Raw genomic sequence first — 23002 nt, 5'->3', positions numbered from 1 at the left:
GCCGTCCTGCCGCCGCCCCTTCCCCGGCTCCCGGCGCACCAAGCCCCTCTCATCCGCCCGCCGCGGGGGGGAACGCCAGGCCGAGCCCTGCGGCGAGGCCCTCCCGCCCCGCACCGGCCCGGCGGGTAGGTACCGGCAGCCCGGAGGCCGCCGCGGGGCCGCCACCTGCTGCCGCCCCGCCGCTGGGGGCGGAGGCTGCCATCGCCCCCAGGCAGGTGCGGCCGCCGCGCCCCCCCCCCCCCCCCCCCGCACAACATGGCGGCCCGCACCACCGCCCCGCCGCCCGGGGGGGACCCGAGGGCCGCCGCCAGCCTCGCCGGGGGCCGGGGCAGCGCGGGGGCCGGCAGCGAGCCCGGTCGGGCACAGCGGCCGGCCGGCCCAGCCGCGGGGGAAGGTGCCCTCTGCCCGAAGGTTGCCGGCAGCCGGCAGGCACTCACCTGTCCCCGCCGGGGCGGTGGGGAGAATCCCCGGGCGCCGCGCTCCCCGCCGCACTCCCTCGCCCGGTGCGGCGACCAGCTGACACCGCCGGCTGCCGTGACTCCTACCACACCGCTGTCGCAAAGCCCCCGGCCGTCGTGACTGACGGCAGGCAGAGCCAGCCGGCGTCGCCATGGAAACCGGGCGGCGGAGCGGCCCCGTTCTGCGGCGGGGTTCCGGGAGGGAGGCGGCCGGGCTGCGGCACCGGGGCCAGGCGAGCGGCGCACGACGGGCCCGGGCACGGCCAGTACGGCCGGCCCGCGGTCCTCGGGCAGCTGCGGGAGGGGAAGGCCGGCCCCGGGGCCGCGAGGGGTAAGGCACAGCTCAGCTGTCGGTAACGGCACGGCCGCAGGGAAGGTCCTGGTTTGCGTTCTTGGTTTCCCGGAGTTACCCTGGGACGCAGTCATCGGATACGTTCACTAATGCCTCTCGATTTTGTTCCCTGTGAATTACTTTCAGCTGGAGAAGAGAGATTCTCCAGCTGTCCTAGAATAATAAATTCCTGAAGCCAGCGTTGATCAAAGTCCTGTGGCATTTTATCACAACGGAAGTAGGTATTTTGTCTCGCTCTCGTGTTTGGATTGTTTTAAACTAGCTGCTCTAAAAGGCCTGACTTACAGAAAGCATTCACTTTTCTTAAGGTGCTAATAAATTAAACACTTTCGTTTTGTTAAACAGCAATTATACTGCTTCATCCATGACACCATCGTACACATTAATGAGGAGGCTCAGGGAGACTGTCCTGCCTGCAGGAGCACCTCTTTACCTTGCGGGTGGTCGGGGAGCAGGCCAGGTTCCCCAGAGAGGTCTGTGTCCTCAGGGAGGCTGGGACCCACCTGGGCACAAGTGGCCTCCCAGGAGCCCGACTGCAGCAGCTCCTCCATTCCACGTTACAGCATGCAGCACACGTTAGTGAGCTTCGAACGCAGCAGGCGATGCCTGCCGGGAAGGTGGTGTTTTGGGTTTCTTTGCTGACTTTGTACGTCTGGTAGTAGTCTCAAAGGCAACCTCAGCAGTGTTGGTCGGAGCACTGCTCCATGCAGCCTCAAAAAATCACAGCGGAGCAGCAAGACTCTGTTTCAACTCTTGTTAACAGAAAGCATGCAGGATAAAACACAGCTTATTTTTAATTCCACGTTTCTAGAACCAGCCCTGGCCAAAACGTTGGCATGGGCCCCGGAGCAGGAAGGCCGTGTGCAGGCCCTCCTCCCCATTCCCGAGGTGAGGACAGCATCTAGGCCCTTGCAGCGTGGCCAGGCTCTGTCAGCGCTCCCAGCCGCAGTGCCCAGCCCTTCTCCCGCCAGCAGGGCTCACAGCCGGGCTACAGCGGCCTTCCTCCTCGCCTTCCTACTCTTCTTCTTCTTCCTCCTCAGCCGCCTCCGGCCCTGTCTGCCCCGGACCAAGATGGCGCACACCCCCTACCCGCAATTCGCCGCGCTTGCCCCTAACTAAAATGGCTGACGGCAACTTCACCTCTCCCCTCACGCTGCCCTTTCTCAAAATGGCGATGACCGGGCTCGGCTCTCGCGAGAGGCAGCGCCCCGCCCTCAAGATGTCCGCCCGGCGGGCCCGGTGTGGGAGCGGCGTGGCGGGCGCGCCTGCGCCTTGAACCGAGCGGTGCATGCCGGGCTCCCCCTTCCCGCCGTGACGCTGCAGATAACGAGGCCGGTACCGTCGTCGTTTACCGTTCCTCAGCCGCCGGCTCCCGGCGAGAGGATGGTGGGCGTGAAGGTGATCGCGAACGACACCGAGTTCCAGCCTGAACTCAGCGCTGCCGGTTCCCGACTGGCTGTGGTGAAGTTCACCATGCGGGGGTGAGTGAGGGCGGGATACGGGCTCCCGGTTCCATTCACGGTGGGCAGGGACGACGCGGGGAGAGCCCCGGAGCGGCGATCGCCGCTCCGGGGCTCTCCCCGCGTCGTCCCTGCCGTCCCCCCGTCCCCCCCCCCCCGCCGCGGCCTCCTTCCCGCTGAGGGAAGCTGGGCCTGACCCACCGGAAAGCGTCTCTTCGCCGCCCCGTTAAACCGGCCTTGTCGTTCCCATCCCCGGTCTGGGGCTGAGGAGGGTCCCCGGGAGCGAGAGAACCGATGGGGGCCTTGAGGGGAGTTTGGAAGGTTTAAAATTTGAGAAGTGCGGTTAAGTGGCAAAATGCTGTATCATTTTGGTCGCTAGCCAGCCGCTGCGGGTAAGGGCTGCGAGCTAATTAGCTTTTTAGCATTAGTTACACTCCCTGTCCATAGCGTATGGATATAGTCAGAGCATCAGAATGGTATTTCTGGTGTTAACGCACCTTTTTGCAGCTGCTCCAGCTTCTCCTGCCCTCTGAACCTGTTGTTCCTCAGGTGCTCTGAGGAGATGGGGCACTACGCTGACTTAAAATCCGCTTGCAGGTCAGGAAGCCGCTGTTCAGCGAGGGTAGAGAACTGCATTGTTCTTGGTTTCTCTTAAAAAAACATCTGCTCTAATAAAGCTTAGTTGGACCCTCACCCTTTTTGCCCAGGCCAAGCGGATGTGCTTTTACCCTCCTCTCAGCGGGGCTTTGAAATATCAGTGTGGTGTAACCGGGCTCCATTGGCAGCCAAAGGAAACCTCAGCAATTCAGTTATTGGCAGTAATCTGTGGAATTAGGGAGAATAGCAACAGTGTTGGGGGTGCTGGGCTTCAAAGTGTACCTCAGTACTGTTGAAGCCCTAGCTTTTAATGCCCATACTCTTTTTCTTCATCCTTCCACCCCTTATTTAAGCGTACGGTCGAACCATTCCCCTTCCAGTGGCTGTTTGGAGCTCAAAAGAATTCAGGTGTAATGCTGCGAAAGAGCAAAGGAAAGATGTTCTGCTCGGGTGGAAGAGGCCACAGGAATCCCTGGCTGTGTATCCCAGTGGGTACCAAAAGAAAAAGCGTTGATATACACGTCTCCGATGTCAGATTGTTCCTTCTTACTTGCAGGGTTGGGTTTATTTTTTCAGGTAAGTTGGCTCCACCCATAACTGTAGAGGTGTTGGTGAGCTCCATAATGCTGTGTACATGTGTGCCCAGGAAAACGTTTTGCTTACAGCCAACCCGGGACAGTTAGATATACGCTGAGACATCCAAGTCGTTGAGATATCCGTGAGCTTGCCTTGCTGCGCTGCTGTGGATCCGTACCCTCTCTGTTGGGAGAGGAGAAGAAGGTGAAGCAGATCTCGGCTGTGCTGTTTTGCAGCTATACGTGTTGGCAGAGCCCCATTGACAGAGCGCTCTTAGATACGGCCTATGTTGATAAGCTGTTGGAGGGAGTTTCCGCTGGGGTTTTTTGCTTTTTAATTGCTTCTTTCCCAGCAAGCTGAGTTGTGAGAATATTCCTTTGCAGGAATGGCTGTGTCTGTACGCTTCATATATACCAGCAAAAAGGTATAATAATGAACAAATACATATTTTCAGCCAAGGTGATACAGTTACGTTAGAGAAGTCAGGTCTGGTCTGCCAGGGTCAGATAAGCATGGTAGTAACTAGTTACAGTTGTAGCAAGGTTTCTTCTAGTGGGAATTTTATGATTCCTCCTGAAGGTTTGGTATGTTATTACTGTTAAATGTTTCCAGTCATATGTAGATTTTCTTGTATATACTATTTTTTCTCAGGAGGTAACGTGGAGTGCTAGTGCTAGCTTTCTGTTAAGAGTGTTTTCTGCGGTTTCAGGAAAAGCAGGCAACTCCTTGCCCTCCCTTATGTCACTTTAGTTAGCAGGACTTTGGCTGGCGGTAAAAGATGTTGGAGCTAAACCCGTTAGATGGAAAATATGAAGTTAGTATTAATTAATAGGTGAGGCTAATCATGTGACATTGAAGCTGTCTGAGGAAGTGGGAATTAACACTTCATGATGTGTTTCTAAATGTCATTCTTAATTGTATCACCAGGATTGCTCACCATCTGTCAGCCAGGTAGGAAGGTTATTTTTACATGTACCAAGGATATCAGTAAGAACATGAATGTGCTAATTCTATTTGGGGCAGGCATTTAAAAAAAAAAAAAAAAAGATTAAGTTAAATTGTGTGTTTTTTTCACAGATGTGGCCCTTGTTTAAGGATAGCTCCAGCTTTCAATGCTCTGAGTAACAAATATCCCCAGGCAACTTTTTTGGAAGTAGATGTACATCAATGCCAGGTTGGTATTCAAACCCATGTTTTCAGTTGTGAGAGAGAGCGTGGATAATGTAGTGAATGGGAAACTTGAAGAAAAGCTGTTCAGACAGTATAGTAAGAGGAGTATCCTGTGCCTGTTGACACATTTGGTGATTCACCAATAGTTGTATCGTGAAATTCTCCGAAATTAGGAGACACACAAAGATGTGAACAAAGAAAAAACTTTCATTTAGAGAAGTGTTCTTGTAGTTACCACTGGGATGTCCTTCATTTAAACAGTTTAACAGTTCTTGCTGCTTGTACTGTTTAGATAATACTGTTAAACGTAGAAGATGGCACCAGTATGAATTAAAAAGAGTAAGTCTTCCCAGACAAATATTGGCGTAATTATTGAGCAAAATGAAAAATGCAATAAACTGATGTGATTAATGTGACTAGATTCCTCTCAAGTACTACTCAACTGTTTTTAACAGACAGCAGTGTTGCAGGTGAGCTATTGATTGACTTAAGGGTCATTAACAAAAATTAACAATGGTATGTTGAAAGGAAGTGTCTTGAATTACTACAAATTATAATGGAGAGAGATGAACATCAAAGTGGTAACAATGTTTGCAAATGACACTAAATTATGGAAAGTCTTGGGAAAACTACTGTGAGTGCATAACAGGTATGGAGACAGGTAGAAATCAAACAGAATTCACCTTCTGCAGCAGCAGGCTGCAGTTCCTGGGTGTGCACGAATGTGGCTTGGGAGAGGAAGGAATGCAGGTGTAAAGAAAGCTTGTAAAATATAAGTGTGTGTTTAAGTTGTCCTCCACTTCCGAGAGCAAACGAGTGATACGATTTTTATGGTGTACCTATGTGAAGTCCAGTCAAAGAATGCCCAGATGTGGAAAGGATTAGGAGGATCTGAAGAATTTAACTTAAAATTGTTGTCCAAGTTAGAGCTGTTTATAAAATACCAAATATTGTTTGTGATGTTTGAGGTGATGTAGCTTGATTAATATCTAGTGTGTGTGTGTTCTTATCTAGGTGAAATGCCTAATACTGGAATACTCTGTTAGGTAACACTTGTTACTAATTTATGGATTCCAGGGAACAGCTGCTACCAATAATATATCAGCAACACCGACATTTCTGTTTTTCCGAAACAAAGTGCGAATCGACCAATATCAAGGAGCAGATGCTGTAGGTTTAGAAGAAAAAATTAAACAGCACCTGGAGAATGATCCTGGAAACAGTGAAGATACAGATATCCCAAAAGGATATGTATGCATCTCTTATCTTAAGATAACTTTCTTTAATGTTTGTGTAACTGGAGTGTTTAAAAAAAAATAAAAAATAATTGTTCCTTTCTAGACATACTCTAAGTCAAATAATACTACTTTAGGTAAAACTGCAAGTTTGCCATGGCTTTGAGGAGATCATTTGTCTGGATTTCCTTTTTCAGACAAAATTAAAAAATTGCCACGTACCTATTTAGTAAGTATGGTTAGAGAATTGTAAAATGTTTTAAGAAACATCTCCGTGCATAGCCCTTGGTTATTAAAATAATGGATCTCATGTTTTATGATGAACTCTTTGGTGCAGCTGCTTATTCTGCTTCTTTCCTCTTCTCAGACATTCCAATCTGTCTTCCCAAAACATTTTTTAAAGTGTAAAAATGTCCGTGGGAAAAGACATTGTTAGATATGGCTGTCAAAACCGTTGAAAAGTTACTCTGGCTGTTGCTTAAGAAGTCCTCTCATTATTTATGTGGTGGTAGGTTCAGTTAGGTTTTTCCTTTTTTCCTTCTTGCTCCCTACCCTTTCTTTAATCGTCTTTATTTCTTATCTCTCTTTTATTGATTTAAAAAAAAGAAAAAAGGAGAGATTCTGTAGCTGAAGGAATTAACCTTCATAACAGTTCAGGGCAAGCTGCTGTAGAGGGAGATGAAGCTGAAAGTAAGATGCCTTTGGGAGAGTATTGTTAGATAAACAATATCTCATGACACATTTTCTCTTGCCTGATTGCTAATGTTTGCAAAAGTGGATGGAACTGCAAAGTATTCTCTTTAGATTTCTTCTGGCCTGTAAAGGAATGACTAGAATATAAAAATATAAAAAGTAAAAAAAAAAAAAAAGTCACAGGAATACTTGGAAAAGATTATGTGCCTGATCTGAGTGGCATACAAGAATGACTTCTTGCTGACTGAATTTGCTGTCAATGTAATGCTTAGTGTATATCATTTTGCTTCTGTAGGGGTACTGCCTATCACTCTGGTAACCGCTGCCCAGGCATTGACAGATCGTGTAAATGAAGTAAATAACTTGTAACTTTTTAGTAATTTGTGAAAAAGTGAACGTTTCTAAATACATGTTCTCAAATTGAATGGTGTTTAAACCTTGCATCCAAATCTCTCGTAACTAAAACTTGATTTTAACGTTTTTCCAAAGAATTTAAAAATTGGTATTCATGAACAGATTTTTTTTATCATTGCATGATTTGCCCATGTCTTCTAGGTCAATCAAAACTTTGTAGGGATGCTTGAATCTTTGGCCAAAATTTCAGTAAGGGAGCAATCCGCTTAGAAATAATGGTGCTCTCAGGAAATTATTTTCACCGTGTTTTCATGTTACCTCAAGGCAATTGTGTGTTGCAAATCATAAGCCTGTCTGACAGCTGTACTAACAAACACATGTAAATGAGAACTCTAATGTGACAAAACGCTTTCCTAGAGCTGCCGTCTTCGGTGGTATTCGCCAAGCAATCCTCGGTGTAATATTACTCCTGAAATGAGATTGTCTATTGTTCTACCAAAAGTATAAACACCGTTAGCTATGTGGTGTATTACATTTCGCCTAAATCATATGTCACAGTTCAGCGCTTAGCTATTTGCTGTAGCGTGCACCTTACTTTGCATTAGCGAATCTAGTATGTTAAACTTAGCTTAAACTGTGATGAGTATCTGTAGAACCCAAGATTATGTTGTTAAATGCAAAGGCAGGTTTTTTGGAGGTTATGTATTTTAAATTCATAGCTGGCCATATCCAGGCAAATGTAAGTGGGGTGCAAATCCAGCTGAATATTTCTCATTTAAGTAAGCTGCAAGGGCATGGGTCACTTGAATTTCTAGCAGTTCAGCTACTTGCTAACTGTTCCACGGCGTGCATTGCACTTCACTTGATATGTGAACACTCACATTTATAATTGTTGTGAAATCCTCTGTGGAACAATGGGAATGTCAGAAGACAAAGGTTCAGCTTGTTAGCTTTGGAGCCGAAAGCACGTTGAAAATCACTCAAGTAGCAAGTTCAGGTGTGCTTGGATTGGTTTTGAGATGGACGCACCACGTTCTGTTAAAAGTTAATCTTGTAGGAGGTGGCATCTTCCCCCCGCGAATCAAGTCCTGAGTACGTTCAGGCTTGTATGACCCAAGCAGGAGTTCCATTGACCCGTAAGCGGTAGGCTGAAATGCAGCTTGGGGATGTGCTTGACCCAAACCGCACTGCCCTTGGCTCCAGGAAAGCATCCTTGTCCTCTTGGGCAGCTGTGTGTTCCTTCTCTTTTCTTACCTTGTGTCTACTGAGGGTGGGAGTTGGAAGCTACGCCTTCAGTTGCGTGTTGGGAGGGGGAAAGTATTTTTTGCTCGGAATAACATAGTCGCAAGAGCTAAGGGAAGTAAGATGCAGGAGCTGTGTTCTCTCAGCAGTTGGTTTTCTGGTTCTGTTTGTATCGTGGAGCTATAGCCTGAGTTGTGGTATGCAGTAATTTTCAAGCTAGTGTGTGCTTTTTTCCAAGGGTGGTATATTATTCTTTGGGACCTAATATATGCCTTTAAGAAGGTGTTTTGGGGTTGTCATCCTAAAAGTTCCTTTAGTTTTTTATGCCTGGACTGTTCTTGATTTTTTATCTGAATTGAATTTTATCTGATCTTGAATTTTTACTGTTGATGTTGATGGTCTGTCTTCAGGCCTTAATATATGAAATACTTGATTTTTAGCCTGGCTTATTGTGCTTCAGCTGGACTTGGGTTACTTTAGTTGCAGGCAAAAAATTCTGGTTGTCTGGAAATTGATACAGATTATTCTGCCTCTGCAACAATACCACCTTTTAAATGGTTGAGGCTTGGAGCATGGATAGCGGTCTGCTTTAATCTGAAGAGTGCGTATATATTAACAGTTTTAGTTGGACTCTTTACAGAAGAGCTGAGCAATAAACCAGACTGGTTCACGGTGAATTGTGTAGCTGCTTTTTTCTGTTGTTCTGTGTTTTTACCAAAGCATATGGAGAAAGGAGTAGGAAAAGGTTTCATAAAGTTAATTTGTATACAGTGCTGGAAAAGATGTAAAATGAGACTAGCTTTGCATATAAAGCCTGGTAAGAACTATAGAGGTGGTCTTTTAATTTGTTCTGCAATATATAATATATTTTTGGGGAGGCCCATTTCTGTTTTGTTGGGTTTTATTTTCTGTTAAGTTGATTGTAGCTCCAGTCTAATGTCTGTTTGTCCATGTTGTGGTGTGATTTACGACACTATAGTCTCGTTTATCAAAAGTGTATCTGAAAATTCTCCCTGTGCCCAATTTCTTATTCTCAGAAAGGCAAGCATGTGTTCCAGGATGTGGGATTTTGAGGGGGGAAATGTCATTCGGTTCTGAACAGGACACATCCGAGTACTGTAGTATTAGTAGGGTTTGTTTGTAATGTCTTTTGATATAAACCCCTGAGGTTTTCTGTGTGTCTTGTTATTTTAATCTGTTGAATGAAGAACTTAATTCATTCCAATGCTTACTAATCCCAGATGAGTTCATGGCGCACTTATCGTGCACTCAGCAATGCTCTTGCTTTTACTTTCAGATGGATTTAATGCCATTTATCAATAAAGCCGGCTGTGAATGTCTTAATGAGAGTGATGAGCATGGATTTGATAATTGTTTACGTAAAGACTCTACCTACTTGGAATCAGACTGTGATGAGCAGGTACAGTAGATATTTTAAAGTGAGATATTTTCAATGATGTCTGGTCTGCAAGTGTTTTTTTTAAGAGCTTGTCTGCTTGTATTGTTATAGTAGTGTAAGAAAGAGTGGGAGATGTTAGTAAGATGTAAGTACAATTAGTATACAAAGGTGGTTGTAGCATTTCCAGTTTCACATCCCCTTATGTGGGGGGGGGGGGGGGGAATTCTAAGCAGAGTAGTGTTTGCTGATATTTTAAAGTGACAGACTAGTGCATGTGTGGAATACAGTGCAGGTAAGTACTTTTATGTCAAAGCTCAGGGTTCTTTCTAGTTAATTCTTGTGCTATGTTTGGTTTTAAGAATGAAGAAAACAGTATTTAACAGCAATATTTTTCTCCACAGCTACTTATTACTGTAGCTTTTAGTCAACCTGTCAAGCTTTATTCCATGAAACTTCAGGGGCCAGATAATGGTGAGTGAAGTGACTGTTTAATCATATCTTTGAAACCAAAGCTTTGCCCATGTTTAGCTGAATTTTTCTAAAAATGACAGTTTCCCTGGAACCTCTTACCTGCCTGAAAATCCCACAGTAGCATCAGTAAACCTGTTGTAAATGAATCGCATAACAAATGATCTCATTCATTTTTTCACTGACCTGGGGCAGGGTTATTTGGTATGACACAAACATAAATATTTATTATAGTTTGATGCACTGCAAAGGGAAACTTACATTTAATTCAAGAACTAGTGTGAGAGCTACTGAAAGGCACAGCTTAGTTTTTCTGGTAACCTAGTTTGCATTATAAAATTACATAAGGTGTTCAGGTGTTGTATGACACAGCAAACCTATTATTTTTAGACTTTTTCTTGGATTTTTTTCTGCGGAATTCTCTGACACATAGGTGAGTAGTGCAGCCTTGGATCTTCTTCAGTATCCAGGGTGGTGATGTAGGATTGGTAGACAAGATACTAGAACTATTGAAGCTCCTGCTTTCCTTGAGTAGTATCTAGAGACTGTGGTGAGCGAGGGCTTCTCAAACAGCATTTTGGAAATATAGTTAAACAGCGGAATACCACTTCTGTATTTTAACACAGGGCAAGGTCCAAAGTACATAAAAATCTTTATCAACCTTCCTCGATCTATGGATTTTGAAGAAGCAGAAAGAAGTGAACCAACTCAAGCCCTGGAGCTGACACCGGATGATATTAAAGAAGACGGGATTATCCAGCTTCGCTATGTAAAATTTCAGAATGTTAACAGTGTAACTGTAAGTAAAGTTTCTACTCTGAGGTCTGTGCAGGCTGAAAACTTCATAGGCTTTTAAAGCACCGTGCATGTCTGTTGATTTCATTGCAACTGTTCTTCATTTCTCTCTGCCAATCACATACTGTATGCTTATGCTAAAAGCAGTTCAGGAATTTAAGGTGAGACAAGGCCATGTGCATGCAATGTCTCTTTTGACCTTGTATGAGACATAAGGTTCGCTTCCACCTCTTCATGAGCTAGCGTGCTGTTTAACACAGCTTGCATTTTTACTAACGTACCTTCTTGAGAGGCATCTTGTCTTCATTTGAAGAGTTGAGGAGACAAGAAATCCAGTTTGTCAGTAATCTGATTGCAGAAAAGACAGATCTTTCTCAGTATCAAGTGCAGTACTTGCAATGTCTTTAAGCTCCGTACCTGCTTTCTGTGAGGGTTCTTAAATGCTGTAATCAAAGCACCTTTGTCTTTTAATGAGCCCTCTAATTCTCTTGCTGTAAGAGAATTCCACAGATTTCACATAGTTTTTTTGACTCCTAAATGCAGGTGCAGTTTCTCCTCTTCCATTATAAAAATACAGATTCTAGTGCAATACGTGCAATGACTAAATTGATGCTGGAATTGCTCTGCGCTTTGCATCGGCCAGGTACTGCACTAGCCTTGTTTGCCGCAGTATTGCGTTGAACTGTTTTTTCCTGTATGACCCCTGAATTCTTTTCTATGGAAATGTGTTTCATGGCCTGAATTAGGCATTTGCAAATGTATGGGCTTATAATTGATGGAATTAAACTATGTTTTAGTGGGCTGGCCGCAGAAATCACCAGCTTATGAGTTATGGGTAACTCCAAAACACTGATCAACCCTCAATCTTTTCACCACACTTTTTCTTCTGTAAAAAGGTTTCTGGTAAGCTTCTAATTTACTATTGTTGGGCCGCATTTTAGATCAGTTGGCTACTTTCATGTTTAGCACTGTTTTACTAGCAGTTATTTTAAATGTAATGGGAGGCAAACCTAACTAACTCCTTTTCGGAGTTACTTTTGCAACCAACTTTATCGTCCCCCAAATGAAATGGGGATTGGTCACGTAGGCTTATGTTCTGCAAAGCCGTGCTGACAAGTACAAGTTACGTATTTGTTCTTTAATGAAATCCTGGGTCAGCTTTAGACAAGATGATGTGCAAACACCAGACAAGTGATAAGGTGATTAAATAGATGTTCTGCTTGTTTGCACTCTTTGCATGTGGGCACTGCAGTAGCAGTCCCCTAGTTTCATAGCTCAACCTCGGTTCTGTATTTAAGACCACCTAAGGACGAGATGGCCAGTCATCTTGTCCACCACCTGGCTTTTCAGTGTGAGCGATGAAGTTCTGCTCACTTACATAGTCCTGTGGATAAAAAAATCTGCCATTTGGTTCCTGATGAATTGGAGGAGGCATAGTTGTCATCTACAAAAATTGTCCTGCTTTTCTGCCATGTATAATCAGAAATGCTTATTGAACACTTCCGTGCCGGTATGAGAAAGTTTGTACTTCGTTTATATATATATCTCACTGCTAGGTTTGTTAACTTTTTCTGGCTTTCTAATCCATATAATTCATCATATCCAATGCTGTTTTCCCCCATTTGTTGTGTGCTGCTTTTCATTACTGCTGCTTCAGTGGCATTTGTTTTCTCTACTTGTTGAACTCTTCATATCATTACTGAGACAGAATCTGAACGTCTTGCAGTTCAGCTCTGTCTGACAAAAGTCAGTCCTTGACGTGCTCTTCTGTTTCTTCCTGTCTGAAGAGTACTTTCTTTAGCATTTCAACCCTCGCTTTCCATACATCTTGTTTGGATAGGAAAATACATGGGCTTCCAACGACTGTGAAGCTGCTTGGAGGGGCAAGCGTGCAGTGATGTGTACCCCCCAGCATTCGGTGGTCTGTGGCACAGGCAGTTTCTGAGGCGCAAGGGCATCTTCACAATGCTGGCTGTGGCTAGTGGGGAGGGTGTGATGCACGCTGTCCGTTGCCCAGCTCTTGTCCTCCCTCTCCTTTCTTTCTTCTGATGCCACTACTCCCTTTCTTTCTCATTCCTCCTTTCTCTGTGCTCACAATAAAGTGTGGAAAGATCCACAAACACCTCATTGCTCTTCCAACTCGAAGTTCCTTACTAATACTACTTCGTGCAAAACTTGTTCTTTCATTTGTCCACTTTAAAAAGTGTAGTGGTTCCAGCAATAATTCCTTAGTTCACATTGCAAAAGAAGCTTGATGTTTGTTTGGAACCCTAAAATAGCTATATAAATCCAGTGTTCATGCTATAAAACACATAATTATGTAAGCTGTAGTAGTAAACTACACATGAATAGTGTTAGGGGCTTCAGCAAACAGTTAAATTGATATCTAACTTCATTTTAAGTAGATTCCAGTGAATTGGGACTTCTTAGATCCTGTTTTTGCTTGCTGAATGTGGTCTCAGGTCGAAAGTGGAAGCTGGGAAAATCCAAGCTGTGTGGGGTTTTTTAACAAACCACCAGGAAAATAGTAGCATTCTATATAATCGTTATTTAAAACAAGAGGACAGTAGCTTCTCTAAAAGTTAGAGGCCTTTATAATTGGAAAAAGCATTAATCTGGTTAGTTCAAAAATCTTGAGCATTTAATGTTTTATATATTAATTCAGGGATGGACGATTTACCTTAACTCTTTGTGTTTTTTTTTTTTTTTATTTAGTTGTTTGTCCAATCCAATCATGGTGATGAAGAGACAACAAGAATTACATACTTCACGTTTATTGGAACTCCAGTCCAAGCGACAAATATGAATGACTTCAAGCGAGTGAGTCCTCTTTCTTAAAAGCACTTTTGAATGTTTTAAACCTACTCAAAAATGGGTTGATGGAACAAATACACTTGGTTGCTGCTACAATTCCACAACTTCAGGTAGTTTTGGCATCCACAAGAAAATGTGTAGCTTTATCTTACAAATCTTTGGTCTTGCTTACAAGTTTTTATTCATCAACTTCTTAACTGATAAGAATGTATATATGAAAACTTGAGGGGCTGTCAAGTTATATATTCTATAGACAACATTTATTTTTTTTAGCAGCTGTAAGATCTATGTCTTGATTTTGAAACTTGCTTTCTGATGGTGTTCAGGAAGTAGAGAAGCAATTGCACGTACAAATTAGACTCCTTGTGATTGACTTGACTTCTACTTTGAAGGATTTTATTCACTGGGCAACATTAAGCTTGAGATCTGAAAAGTATTTGGTCACAAGGTGTCTGTTCCATTAAACATATCATTTTTTTTAAAGCGGAAGTGAAGAAGCAAAGAACTTGTTACAGTATGACCTTAGACACACTAGTGCTGAACAATAAGGCACTCTCAATTCTTGATTATTATTTTTTGAGAATGTGAAACGGGTTTGAAAGGGTTGAAACTTTAAAGCTACTTGCAACTTTATCAAAATGTAATAAGTATTTTTAAACTAAACTGCTTTCAAACTCAGTAGCCTTTGTAAAAGAGCAAATACTGCTGTAACGCCTGTCTGCAAACTGCTGTGTAGGTGACTGATAACCTTGAAGGCACCACAAAATTTATTATACGAGTAACCTGTAACTTCTGAAGGGTAAAAACACTAACGCTCACAAACATGCCATGTATTGGAATTTTTAACATCACAACTTGATCTTAACTTCTATGTGCAAAACTTAATATCTTTGCAGGTAATAAGTTAATAAATAGAAGTTTAACAGGTTTTGCTGCCCTTCAGTGAAACTTGAAGTAATTGAAAAAGTTGTGCCAATGTACTAAAATTAACTGGATATCAACTTTAGACCTTCCTAATATAGCATTTCCAGTTCTCCCAAAACTAGAAATATGTTAATTGTTTTCCAGTCTGCTTACATTTTTTGTTTTATCCGGCTTTTTTGGCTGTACTTACGGTATTAGGGCATCCCCTGCAATGACTTGTGCAGTTACTGCTTTAACATTGTTAATCTGCGGTACTTTCTGGTATTGCTGTGAGGGGGTTGGACTCTGACTCAATATTTGATCTCTGTCTCACTTTCAGTTCCCTAAACTTTGTAAATTAGTTTTGCTTTCGAAAGTACTGAAAATTTACTTTCAACAAGCGCACTCTCTAAACCTGACCCTCTCATTTGTTAAAGTAGTGATTTATTTTTTTAATTGAGAATCCTGACTGGGGGGCACTTGGTAAAGCAATTCAGGTTTTGGGGTTTTTTTATGTGGAATGTTCCGTGGGTTTGAGACTAGTGGTGAGCCTGCACGATGTGTGTTTCGTACAGTATTTTAAGTTGCATGGACAAAATGTTAGTTTGGTGGACGCAGTACTGAAGTACTGCCTTAGCCTGAAACTGGCTGCTGTAACAACCTGAACTGCAGTCAGTGTTTGTGTGGGGAGTGGGTTTTTTAATTCCCACGTGCCCTCACACAGCCCTATAAAGGCATTAAAAATAGCGTGGCTTTCCAGGCGTCTTGGCCCTCTCCCGCAGAATTTACAGATCTCTCTCTTCTAGATGCAGTGTGGGTGCTTGGAAGCTGCTGTATGGCCTGGCAAATACTATGCCAGTTAAGAAATTTGGTTTTCTTAAAGTTTGCAGGTGAATGTCTTGGCACTGTCAAGGAGTGTGCCTCGTGCCATGCATTGAAATGGAAGGGGAGAGGGCACAACCCTACAAGGCTCTGTAGGCACCAGACTGGCCCCTGGTGTTGGCATTGTACTGCTGACGTCAGGAGGTTAAGGAACTGGTCACAACGACCTTAAATAGAGGAGCAGGCGTTACTGGGCTAATCCTGTCTCAGTTGAGATACTCATTGACACTATATGTAATATTCCTATTTTGTTTCCTGAACATGTAGTTTTAATATTAGGCTGTTAAAATATTTCATCATAACAAATGGGATGTGTAGTCTGGCAGAGCTGCAGTGCTCTTAGGAATTTTAACTTTTGTTTCCCCTCTTCAGTGATCCTGTCAGCTATGAAACCTTAATATAGTGTTGGGCATTAATTATATTTAGGCTTGTAGGTTAACTGGGAAACCTTATTTTTCTTTTCATCTCCTTGAGTAGTTACCCACACTACTCAGTGCTTTCATCTGTCTCACTCCCTCATCTGTCTCTCTACTGTTCATATTTCTCTTCTAATTATGATAGAAATAGTATTACATTATGATTAACAAGAGGGGGGAATACTTTTTTCCCCTGAGTTTTTGAGAAGTGTTTGTAAGAATCTGATAAATACCTTATTTGAAGGGCTTGAATTAAGAAGTGGACATGAATGTGATTCCAGTCATGTTTTTATGATTGATCACATTGCTGCTCAGTATGTTCAGTTTCAAAGAAAACAAAACCAAGAAGATTGGTCCGAATGACTTCTGCTAAGGCTCAGGCTAACGTATTTTGCTTCCCAGTTGGGGTGGGATCTGAACGCATGCTTACTTACAGCAGCTTCCTGCTCAGCAGTTGATTATTAAGGTGCGTAACTGCAGCTCCCATGTCCTTCAGACAGTCAAGGGAAACTCCTATTTGCTTGTGTAGTGCTCTGTTAACACCAACAGGACTGTGAGAAGAATCACCTCTTCCTGAACCTGTGTTCAGTATAAATGAGGTGCTGTTTCTATTACTTATACTATCAAATACAAAGCTAAAATTCATCTACTCTGAAAAATAATGGAAGTACTAAGCAGGTGTAGCTAAGTCAGTCCTTCATTAGTGATTTTGGCCTCAAGTTAGTTTGGACATACATAGAATCACAGAACAGCCCAGGTTGGCAGGGACCTCAAAAGATCACCTGGTCCGACCTTTCATGGGAAAGGGAGCCAAAATGAGATGATCTAGTGCCCTGTCCCATCTCATCGTGAAAACCTCCAGCAATGGAGGTTCTGCCGCCTCCCTGCAGAGGTTGTTCTGTTGATTGACTGGTCTTGCTGTAAAAAAAATGACTTCATTTTGTTGCATGTAGTTAGTATTGCTGGACTGAGTGAATAAAGTTATAAAAGCTGCTTTCAAACTTGTTTTAATACATTGGGTGTTTTCTGCTCTTTGCACAACTTGATTTTTATCCTCTGTGGAGGAGGGAACTCTTTGGAGTGACAGCAAAGGGGGACAGAAATGTTTCTTGGCCACACAAGGTCTGACTTAAGGTATAACTGATCATGTAGACTGCATTTGAGATTTGCTTCCAAAGCATAGACGTTTCTTAGTTGGACTACTTTGTTGGGCAGGCAGCTAAAAGTGTAGAATAAAGGTGCAAGTTCTGGGGGTTTTTCACCATCGATTGATAGCTTAGTATTTGTTACCTTCTGGTGAATCTTGTGGCGAACTTGTAAACATGCTTTTGTTTTTTGGAAGAGCACGCAACTGTTGATGTCCAATATAGTTCTGGTTTGAATGGATAAAACATACTGCTGCTCCGTTTTGAGGTTGGGGCATAGATGAGTATCGACAGGTTGTGGGATTTTTTTGTTGCCCCTTGAGTGAAGGCTTGCTTTCTACTCAGAACTGCTTATTTGCACTATGTGCTGCTGCTTTTTTTTCTTGTAACATTTTGTTTGTTTGTTTTTCAGCTTAACCTCCCATTTCTAAAGAACTAAAAAGGCAGAAGAAATTAAAATGTAATAATAAGATTGAAGTGGTCTTGCGCTGCTCCCTTCCTTGCTCCCTCTGCTCATCTAGCATCTCTCACCCTTTCCACAGTCTCGGCACTGATGCAAGAGCTGCCTTCTCTGCACCTTCTACCATCAGGAACAGCCTTCTCTACCCTCTGACTCATCAATTCATCTTTCCCCTCCACTCCCCACTCCAAATCTTACCTTAAAAACTTCTCTTTACCTTTCAGTCTTGCCAAATTTCTGTCCCACTGTTATCTTGAACTTGACATTTTAAAGGCATACCATACAGTACTTTTACAGATTATTTTCTGTAACTCGGTTTCCAGCCCGTATTGAATTTTGTAAAGCTATTTGAGATGCAGCTTGTGAAATGCTCTACCAAGACATGACTTTTTTTAACCTTAGTGGAGCTTAGTGCCCTTTGTCATTCAGTAAGCAGTAGGCAAGCTAGAATGGCTGCAAAGTACTACTCTGTGTTGTCCCTCTTGTGGCACTGAGCACCTGCTCGGGGAAGACGCAGTGAGGAGTTGGTGAGTGTTTGTACATATGTGGCCTGATTAGGGTTCTCCAACAGCATCTAACTAATTTTACTTACTTGACCTCTTATATTTCGAGCAAACAAAACCAACTCTGCTCCAGAAGTTTCTGCTATAAAGTATTTCCAGTTCTAATCTTGATAATGAACCATACTTGGCTGTGGCTTTGTTGCTGTCAGGCTCTGGACTGATGCTTGGGGAAAAGCCAAAGGATTGCAGGAAAGCCTGCTCCAAACCCATCCTCTTGTCTGGGACTTACAGGCTATAACCACTACCTTAGGATGCACTAGATGGCAGTTGTTTCTGTAAAAGGAAGGAAGATGAATCTACTTCTGAGAAAAGAATAATGACAGTTGTTTTGGTTTAAATAGCCCATTTGCTTTTGGGAAGGTGGAGTGGGGTGGTCAGAAAATGGGATTCTTTGACCTGCGATGACAAAATATCCATATCAGTGTGATTGATTTTTCACAGATAATACACATGGGCGAGTTGTCATTGTCTGCCTCAGACTGGTATAGCAATATTTTTCATTGGTGTTCCACACTTGCTAACATCTAATCTTTAATCTTTTAATTGTGGTTTTTCTTTTTTTTCTTCCGTTTTTGTTTCGCTTTATCTGTGCGTGAACACAGTGTGGTGCTTTGGAAACACACAAAGAATAAATCCTGCTTCTTGACAATTTTAACTATATTCTTTTTTTAACTTGATTAATTTGATCTTAATGCAAGTGATTTGGGCTCCTGATTTTTATTTTTTCCTTCTTTCCTCATGTTGTCAGAGTGGATTTTCCTGACCTTAAGCATTAGGTTGAATTTACAGCTTGGTAAATGCTCCTGGTCAAGGGTTCCTTGGAGGTGAAAATGGTTTTTAAAAGTACTTTTCATCAGTAGATCTTAATTACTTTGTGACCGTGATAACTCAGCTGACCAAAAGCAGCTGTAGAGTGAAAAATTCTCCCTCTTGAAGTTGGACAAGAAATGAAAAAAAGATGCAGAAGAATGTTCCCAGTGCGTCCATGAGACTTGGGCGGAGGTTGGGTTTTGGTTTGGTTTTCCCCCCTAGTTCTACATTTCATTATTGAGTGTATGCATCTTGTGTGGTATATCGTCACTTAACTGCAGAGGTTATCAATACTTAACACATTTGCTATAGGAGGTGATTGGTTAGAACACAAGGAAGGTTTTACTCCTTCATTTTCAGCATTGTTATGAGCAGTCATGGGAAACCTTGTGCTCTATTAGCGTAATCTTCAACTCTGTTCACGTGAATTCTGACAACACCTTGTCAGAGCCAGAAGTGCTGCTCTCTCCTTAATGGAAATGAACTGAACGTTGGTACCATGCCCAAGGTCCCTCCTGCAGTTTGAAGTCTTAAACTTTAAGACTTCTTTTCTTTTTATTTCAGTTTGGCTTATAAATGGATATTTTCTCAAGGGTCTGCAAGAGCACTAGAACTATGTCTGAATCTTTTCAGAAAAGTGACTGAAACAGCATCGTTTTCTGCTCTCAGGATTTTGTGTTCAGTTATCCTAAAGGGACTGGACACCCTTCTGCTGTGAACTCCGCTAACTTTAAACCCGCAGCGCAGTATAGAGAGTGCTGGAGTCGCGCTTGCTGTTGGCTGGCACATCGACTCACCAGAGTCTGGTGGCAGCGGTGATCTTTTCAGAAAAGGGAAGCGCTAAGCTGACTGATTGCAGGTGGAATTTGCAGAATTGGAGATTGGAAGGAGACTTGGTAAGGAATAATGTTTTGACAAGGAATAACTGAAAATCAGGTGACTTCCAGATTTCTTTATAGGTTTGATCTGCAGTGTGAGGTAAACGTTCTCCGTGAGGTACACGGCGAGGATGCCGAGGGAAATGAACAGACTTGTATTTGAGCACCCAGTGGTTCTCTTCCCACTATAATATTTTATATAGTGTATTAAGGTTGAATGCTTGGAATATAACACGGATATTTTTAAGTGTGGTCTGCTGTGTTGCAGTCTTCTAACTGTTCTCAAAATGAAACTGATTCTTTGCTGTCCGTACAAGTACTAAAGATAAGGTTTCTTGTGTGCCTTATGTCCCTCCTCAACTTTTAGAGGGGCTCACAGCTTCTGCAAGTGCTACAATAATGCATGATGCGTAAATGCATTAACTTAGTTCAAAACTCAGTTGCACTTGTTTATTTTGAGACTGACTTTCAGAAATACTTGGCAGGACTTTTTTGGTTAAACATTATTTCTGTTTTTTTTTTCTCTTATCAGGTAGTTGGCAAAAAAGGAGAGAGCCACTAGGACGCAAAAGACACTGGAAGGCCTTATCGCAATCAAAGAGATCTTCACTTTTATCTACAACTCCTGGATAATTGCTTGACCATAACCAGAGACTGTCAATCTGTTTCATTTAATGCCATTACCAATAAATCATTGCTTTTGTTGAGATGGAGTTTCCTTAGTGTGTTTCTGTTGTAATCCTCGTACATGTATTTGTAAATAAAATTCATTACTTTTGCCAAGTTTAATTTGGTTATTCTACTAACTGTGGCTCTTCCTTTGTTGTGTTTAAACTTCAAAACTCGCCTGGCTTATCTTTAGAAACAGAAGACATAACGTAGCTTGCGTTTGTTCAGAGAGTTGAAAATGTCACACGTAAGTAAAACATAAGACGGCCTTCAGAGGCCATCTAGAAATAAATTCCGAGCTACTTTGTTAGGAGACGGAGTGCACTTGGGATCATTGTTCCTGTGAAATCGGAGATACCTCTCAGCTAGGAGTAACTTCACCTGTCTTGGAAATTGCCCTTCCGCCCCTTGAGAAGTGGAGGAGGAGGAAGCAGCATATTTTAAGTTACGATTCCATTAACTTGCAGATTTGTCACAAATGGCATGCTGATGCCAGCTCTTCGGCACTGGCAATTCTTGAGTCTTTTAAAAGTGCATGTGGGGTTTTTTTAATATTAGAAAATATTGACCTGGTTCCCCAGGCAGCCTCGAGCAAGCTGTGCAGGTATGGGGGTTCAGATGTCTGTGCACCCCACCTGAACGTCAATCATTTATTTTATTGGGTGGCTTTTCCTCTCTCTGGATCTTGATAAGGAAATGTTTATTGCAAATACTAATTTTATATCTTAATTGGAATTCCTATACTACTTTTAGTAGATTTTCTTGGAAGTATGCCCTAAGTAATTTTAATAAATGGGGCGTTGATCAGTACCATATACGTATAATACTGTATAAATTCCCAGTAAAACTTGCTAAGTATTTTAATTGGCATAATTAATTTCTTTGTAAAGTTAAATTTGTTACATTTCTAATTACCATAAATCCCACTAAGGCTTAAATCCTGTCCTAATTGGCATTCCTTCCTTGAACGCGGTAGGGTGGTTCTCTTCTGGCTTGGCAGATCTGTGGCGAATACCAAGTTAACTTTCCCTTAGCACAGAGATTTCCTCCAAACAGAAAGCTGGAGATTGTCTAGAAAAAGACACTTTGTGGGTGTTTGGTGGGTTTTTTGGCTGTTTTTTGGTTTTGTGGGTTTTGTTTGTTGGTTTTTTTTACCGTACCACTGCCCACACCAGGATACTTGCCTACCTGTACTGGAGCTGAGGGCATGCACTGGTGACTCGGTTCCTTCCGTACTCCTGTTCGCTTCACCGGGGCTGTAAGGCACGTAACACTGTATATAGAATATAAATCGGTTTTAAATATAACTGAGGGCAATATGAATACCTGTTCCTGTTTATAATTTTGTACACTAATTACCTTTTGGTTATCGTTTAAGTGCCTCATCTTAAGTATTGCTTACCTCATAATATTTATACCCGAGAGATTTGATAACCTAGTGATTCTCATCTTTGTAAAAGTTTAGGCAGATTTCTATTGTTTGAGACTCTTCTGTGATTTCCTTGGTCGCATGATGCATACCTTCCATAATGATACTATGTACGTAGATCTAAATAAATGTCTAGAGGTAACTGTCGCATGTTTCGCTTAATGGAAACTGGGGTAGAGTGATGCACGAGGACCTACACGTCACAGACCCGGAGTTAGGATGCAATGCTGTCGTGTAAGTGGCGTTACTCTCGCGTGGCGGCCAGGTGGCTCCCGCGGGATGAGCGCTTGCTGCGCGGCTGCATGCCCCGGGATTTGTGTTACAAGTCGCAGGGAGAAGTTGATCCGTGCGGTAACGGATCCCTGGAGGGGAACCAGGACGCTGCCTGCGCTCGGCCAACACAGAGGCTGTGGTAAGTGAAGTGGTTTGCTCGTCCGAGCTAGGCTGTCGTGAGGTTAAATCCGCTCCGTGCTCTGTTCAGTTACCTTTTATATATTCTACGGCTGACATTTGTTGGGGATAGGAGGGTGAAATAAGGTGGCGTATCACTCAGAAGTCTTGCGGAGGCAAGTGGCATGTGTATTAATTAAAATTATTTCCGTGCTTTGACGGGTAAGGAAGGTCTGACCCAGCTCTGACAGCCGTCCTGTCCCCTTGTCCTCCTTCAGCCGGCCCAGCCCCTGCTGCTTTGTTTGTCTGTTGATCTTCCAGTGACTTCTGAAAGGTTGCTGGGAATCTGTGGGTGCGGATGTCTCTTACAGCGGTGCCCTAGTTCAGCCGGTAGCTTAAAGAATAGTCTTTGCTGGAACCTTCCCTCGCTTCCTCGGGGTTGGCAACGCTTTGTTTGGTGGCTGTCGTGCCCAAGGGCTCTTCAGTCGTGGGGCTCCCCAGGACCGAGCGCGCTGGCCTGGGGACCAGGGTGGGGACTGCACGGCAGAACTCATCCGCAGCGCCGTACCTTTGTCAGCGCGTCGCCGTCTGAAACGTTCCTGCGCGGATGCACGGAACAGGCTGAGAAGGGGGACTTGAATTGCTAGCAGGTACCGTAGCCTTTTGCGTAGGCTCTCTCGTCCTTTATGTTAGTTGTGTGTTGAGATTAATAAGCGTGTATGACCGGACGGCTGCCGGACGGGGTCTAAAGACTGCCAGAGAGAGCAAAGACAGCGCTGGGGAAGTCGGTTATTTGCATGTTTATAGTCCTCGATGTTTTTATTTCTGGTAAGAGTTTGAGGTA

General features: G+C 43.2%; 2 protein-coding genes across 9 annotated transcripts in view; one reads left to right on the top strand and one right to left on the bottom strand.

The window, feature by feature from the left end:
- WDR7 (WD repeat domain 7) overlaps positions 1 to 1877 on the bottom strand; it is a 136032-nt gene extending 134155 nt beyond the window's left edge. For 3 of the 6 annotated variants that reach the window (XM_075740735.1, XM_075740733.1, XM_075740738.1), the window contains exon 1: positions 438 to 1118. The gene's annotated coding sequence lies outside the window, so the exon portion shown is untranslated. Of the gene's footprint in view, positions 1 to 437; positions 1120 to 1243 lie in introns of those variants that run through there. The other 3 variants (XM_075740734.1, XM_075740736.1, XM_075740737.1) reach the window with 3 other exon arrangements.
- A 140-nt stretch (positions 1878 to 2017) lies between these two features.
- TXNL1 (thioredoxin like 1) lies at positions 2018 to 20377 on the top strand. Of its 3 annotated transcripts, XR_012833124.1 has the most exons (9): positions 2021 to 2291; positions 4521 to 4617; positions 5691 to 5864; positions 9435 to 9557; positions 9938 to 10007; positions 10631 to 10803; positions 13515 to 13619; positions 17372 to 17946; positions 18424 to 20377. XR_012833124.1 is itself a non-coding variant. In XM_075740740.1 (8 exons), exons 1-8 carry the CDS (start codon positions 2194 to 2196, stop codon positions 20230 to 20232), a joined length of 870 nt encoding a protein of 289 aa, XP_075596855.1. In that variant the 5' UTR covers positions 2018 to 2193; the 3' UTR covers positions 20233 to 20377. The 3 variants fall into 3 exon arrangements, 2 of the variants coding, with proteins under 2 accessions (XP_075596855.1, XP_075596854.1); XM_075740740.1 differs by lacking the exon at positions 17372 to 17946 and having other exon boundaries at positions 2018 to 2291; positions 20203 to 20377; XM_075740739.1 differs by having other exon boundaries at positions 2018 to 2291; positions 17372 to 20377.
- The last annotated feature ends 2625 nt before the right edge of the window (positions 20378 to 23002 follow it).

The sequence above is a fragment of the Balearica regulorum genome, chromosome Z (genome assembly GCF_011004875.1).
Source record: "Balearica regulorum gibbericeps isolate bBalReg1 chromosome Z, bBalReg1.pri, whole genome shotgun sequence".
In the NCBI taxonomy this organism is placed as follows: domain Eukaryota; kingdom Metazoa; phylum Chordata; class Aves; order Gruiformes; family Gruidae; genus Balearica; species Balearica regulorum.
The sequence above is the reverse complement of the archived record's forward strand: the minus strand, read 5'-3'. Positions and strand labels throughout refer to the sequence as shown.

Excerpts from the sequence above, each read along its gene's own strand:
- TXNL1 (XM_075740740.1), top strand. The coding sequence starts at position 2,194 with ATGGTGGGCGTGAAGGTGATCGCGAACGACACCGAGTTCCAGCCTGAA. Across the intron at positions 5,865-9,434 it reads CAGATATCCCAAAAGGATAT|ATGGATTTAATGCCATTTAT; the intron begins GTATGCATCTCT and ends TTTTACTTTCAG. Across the intron at positions 9,558-9,937 it reads AATCAGACTGTGATGAGCAG|CTACTTATTACTGTAGCTTT; the intron begins GTACAGTAGATA and ends TTTTCTCCACAG.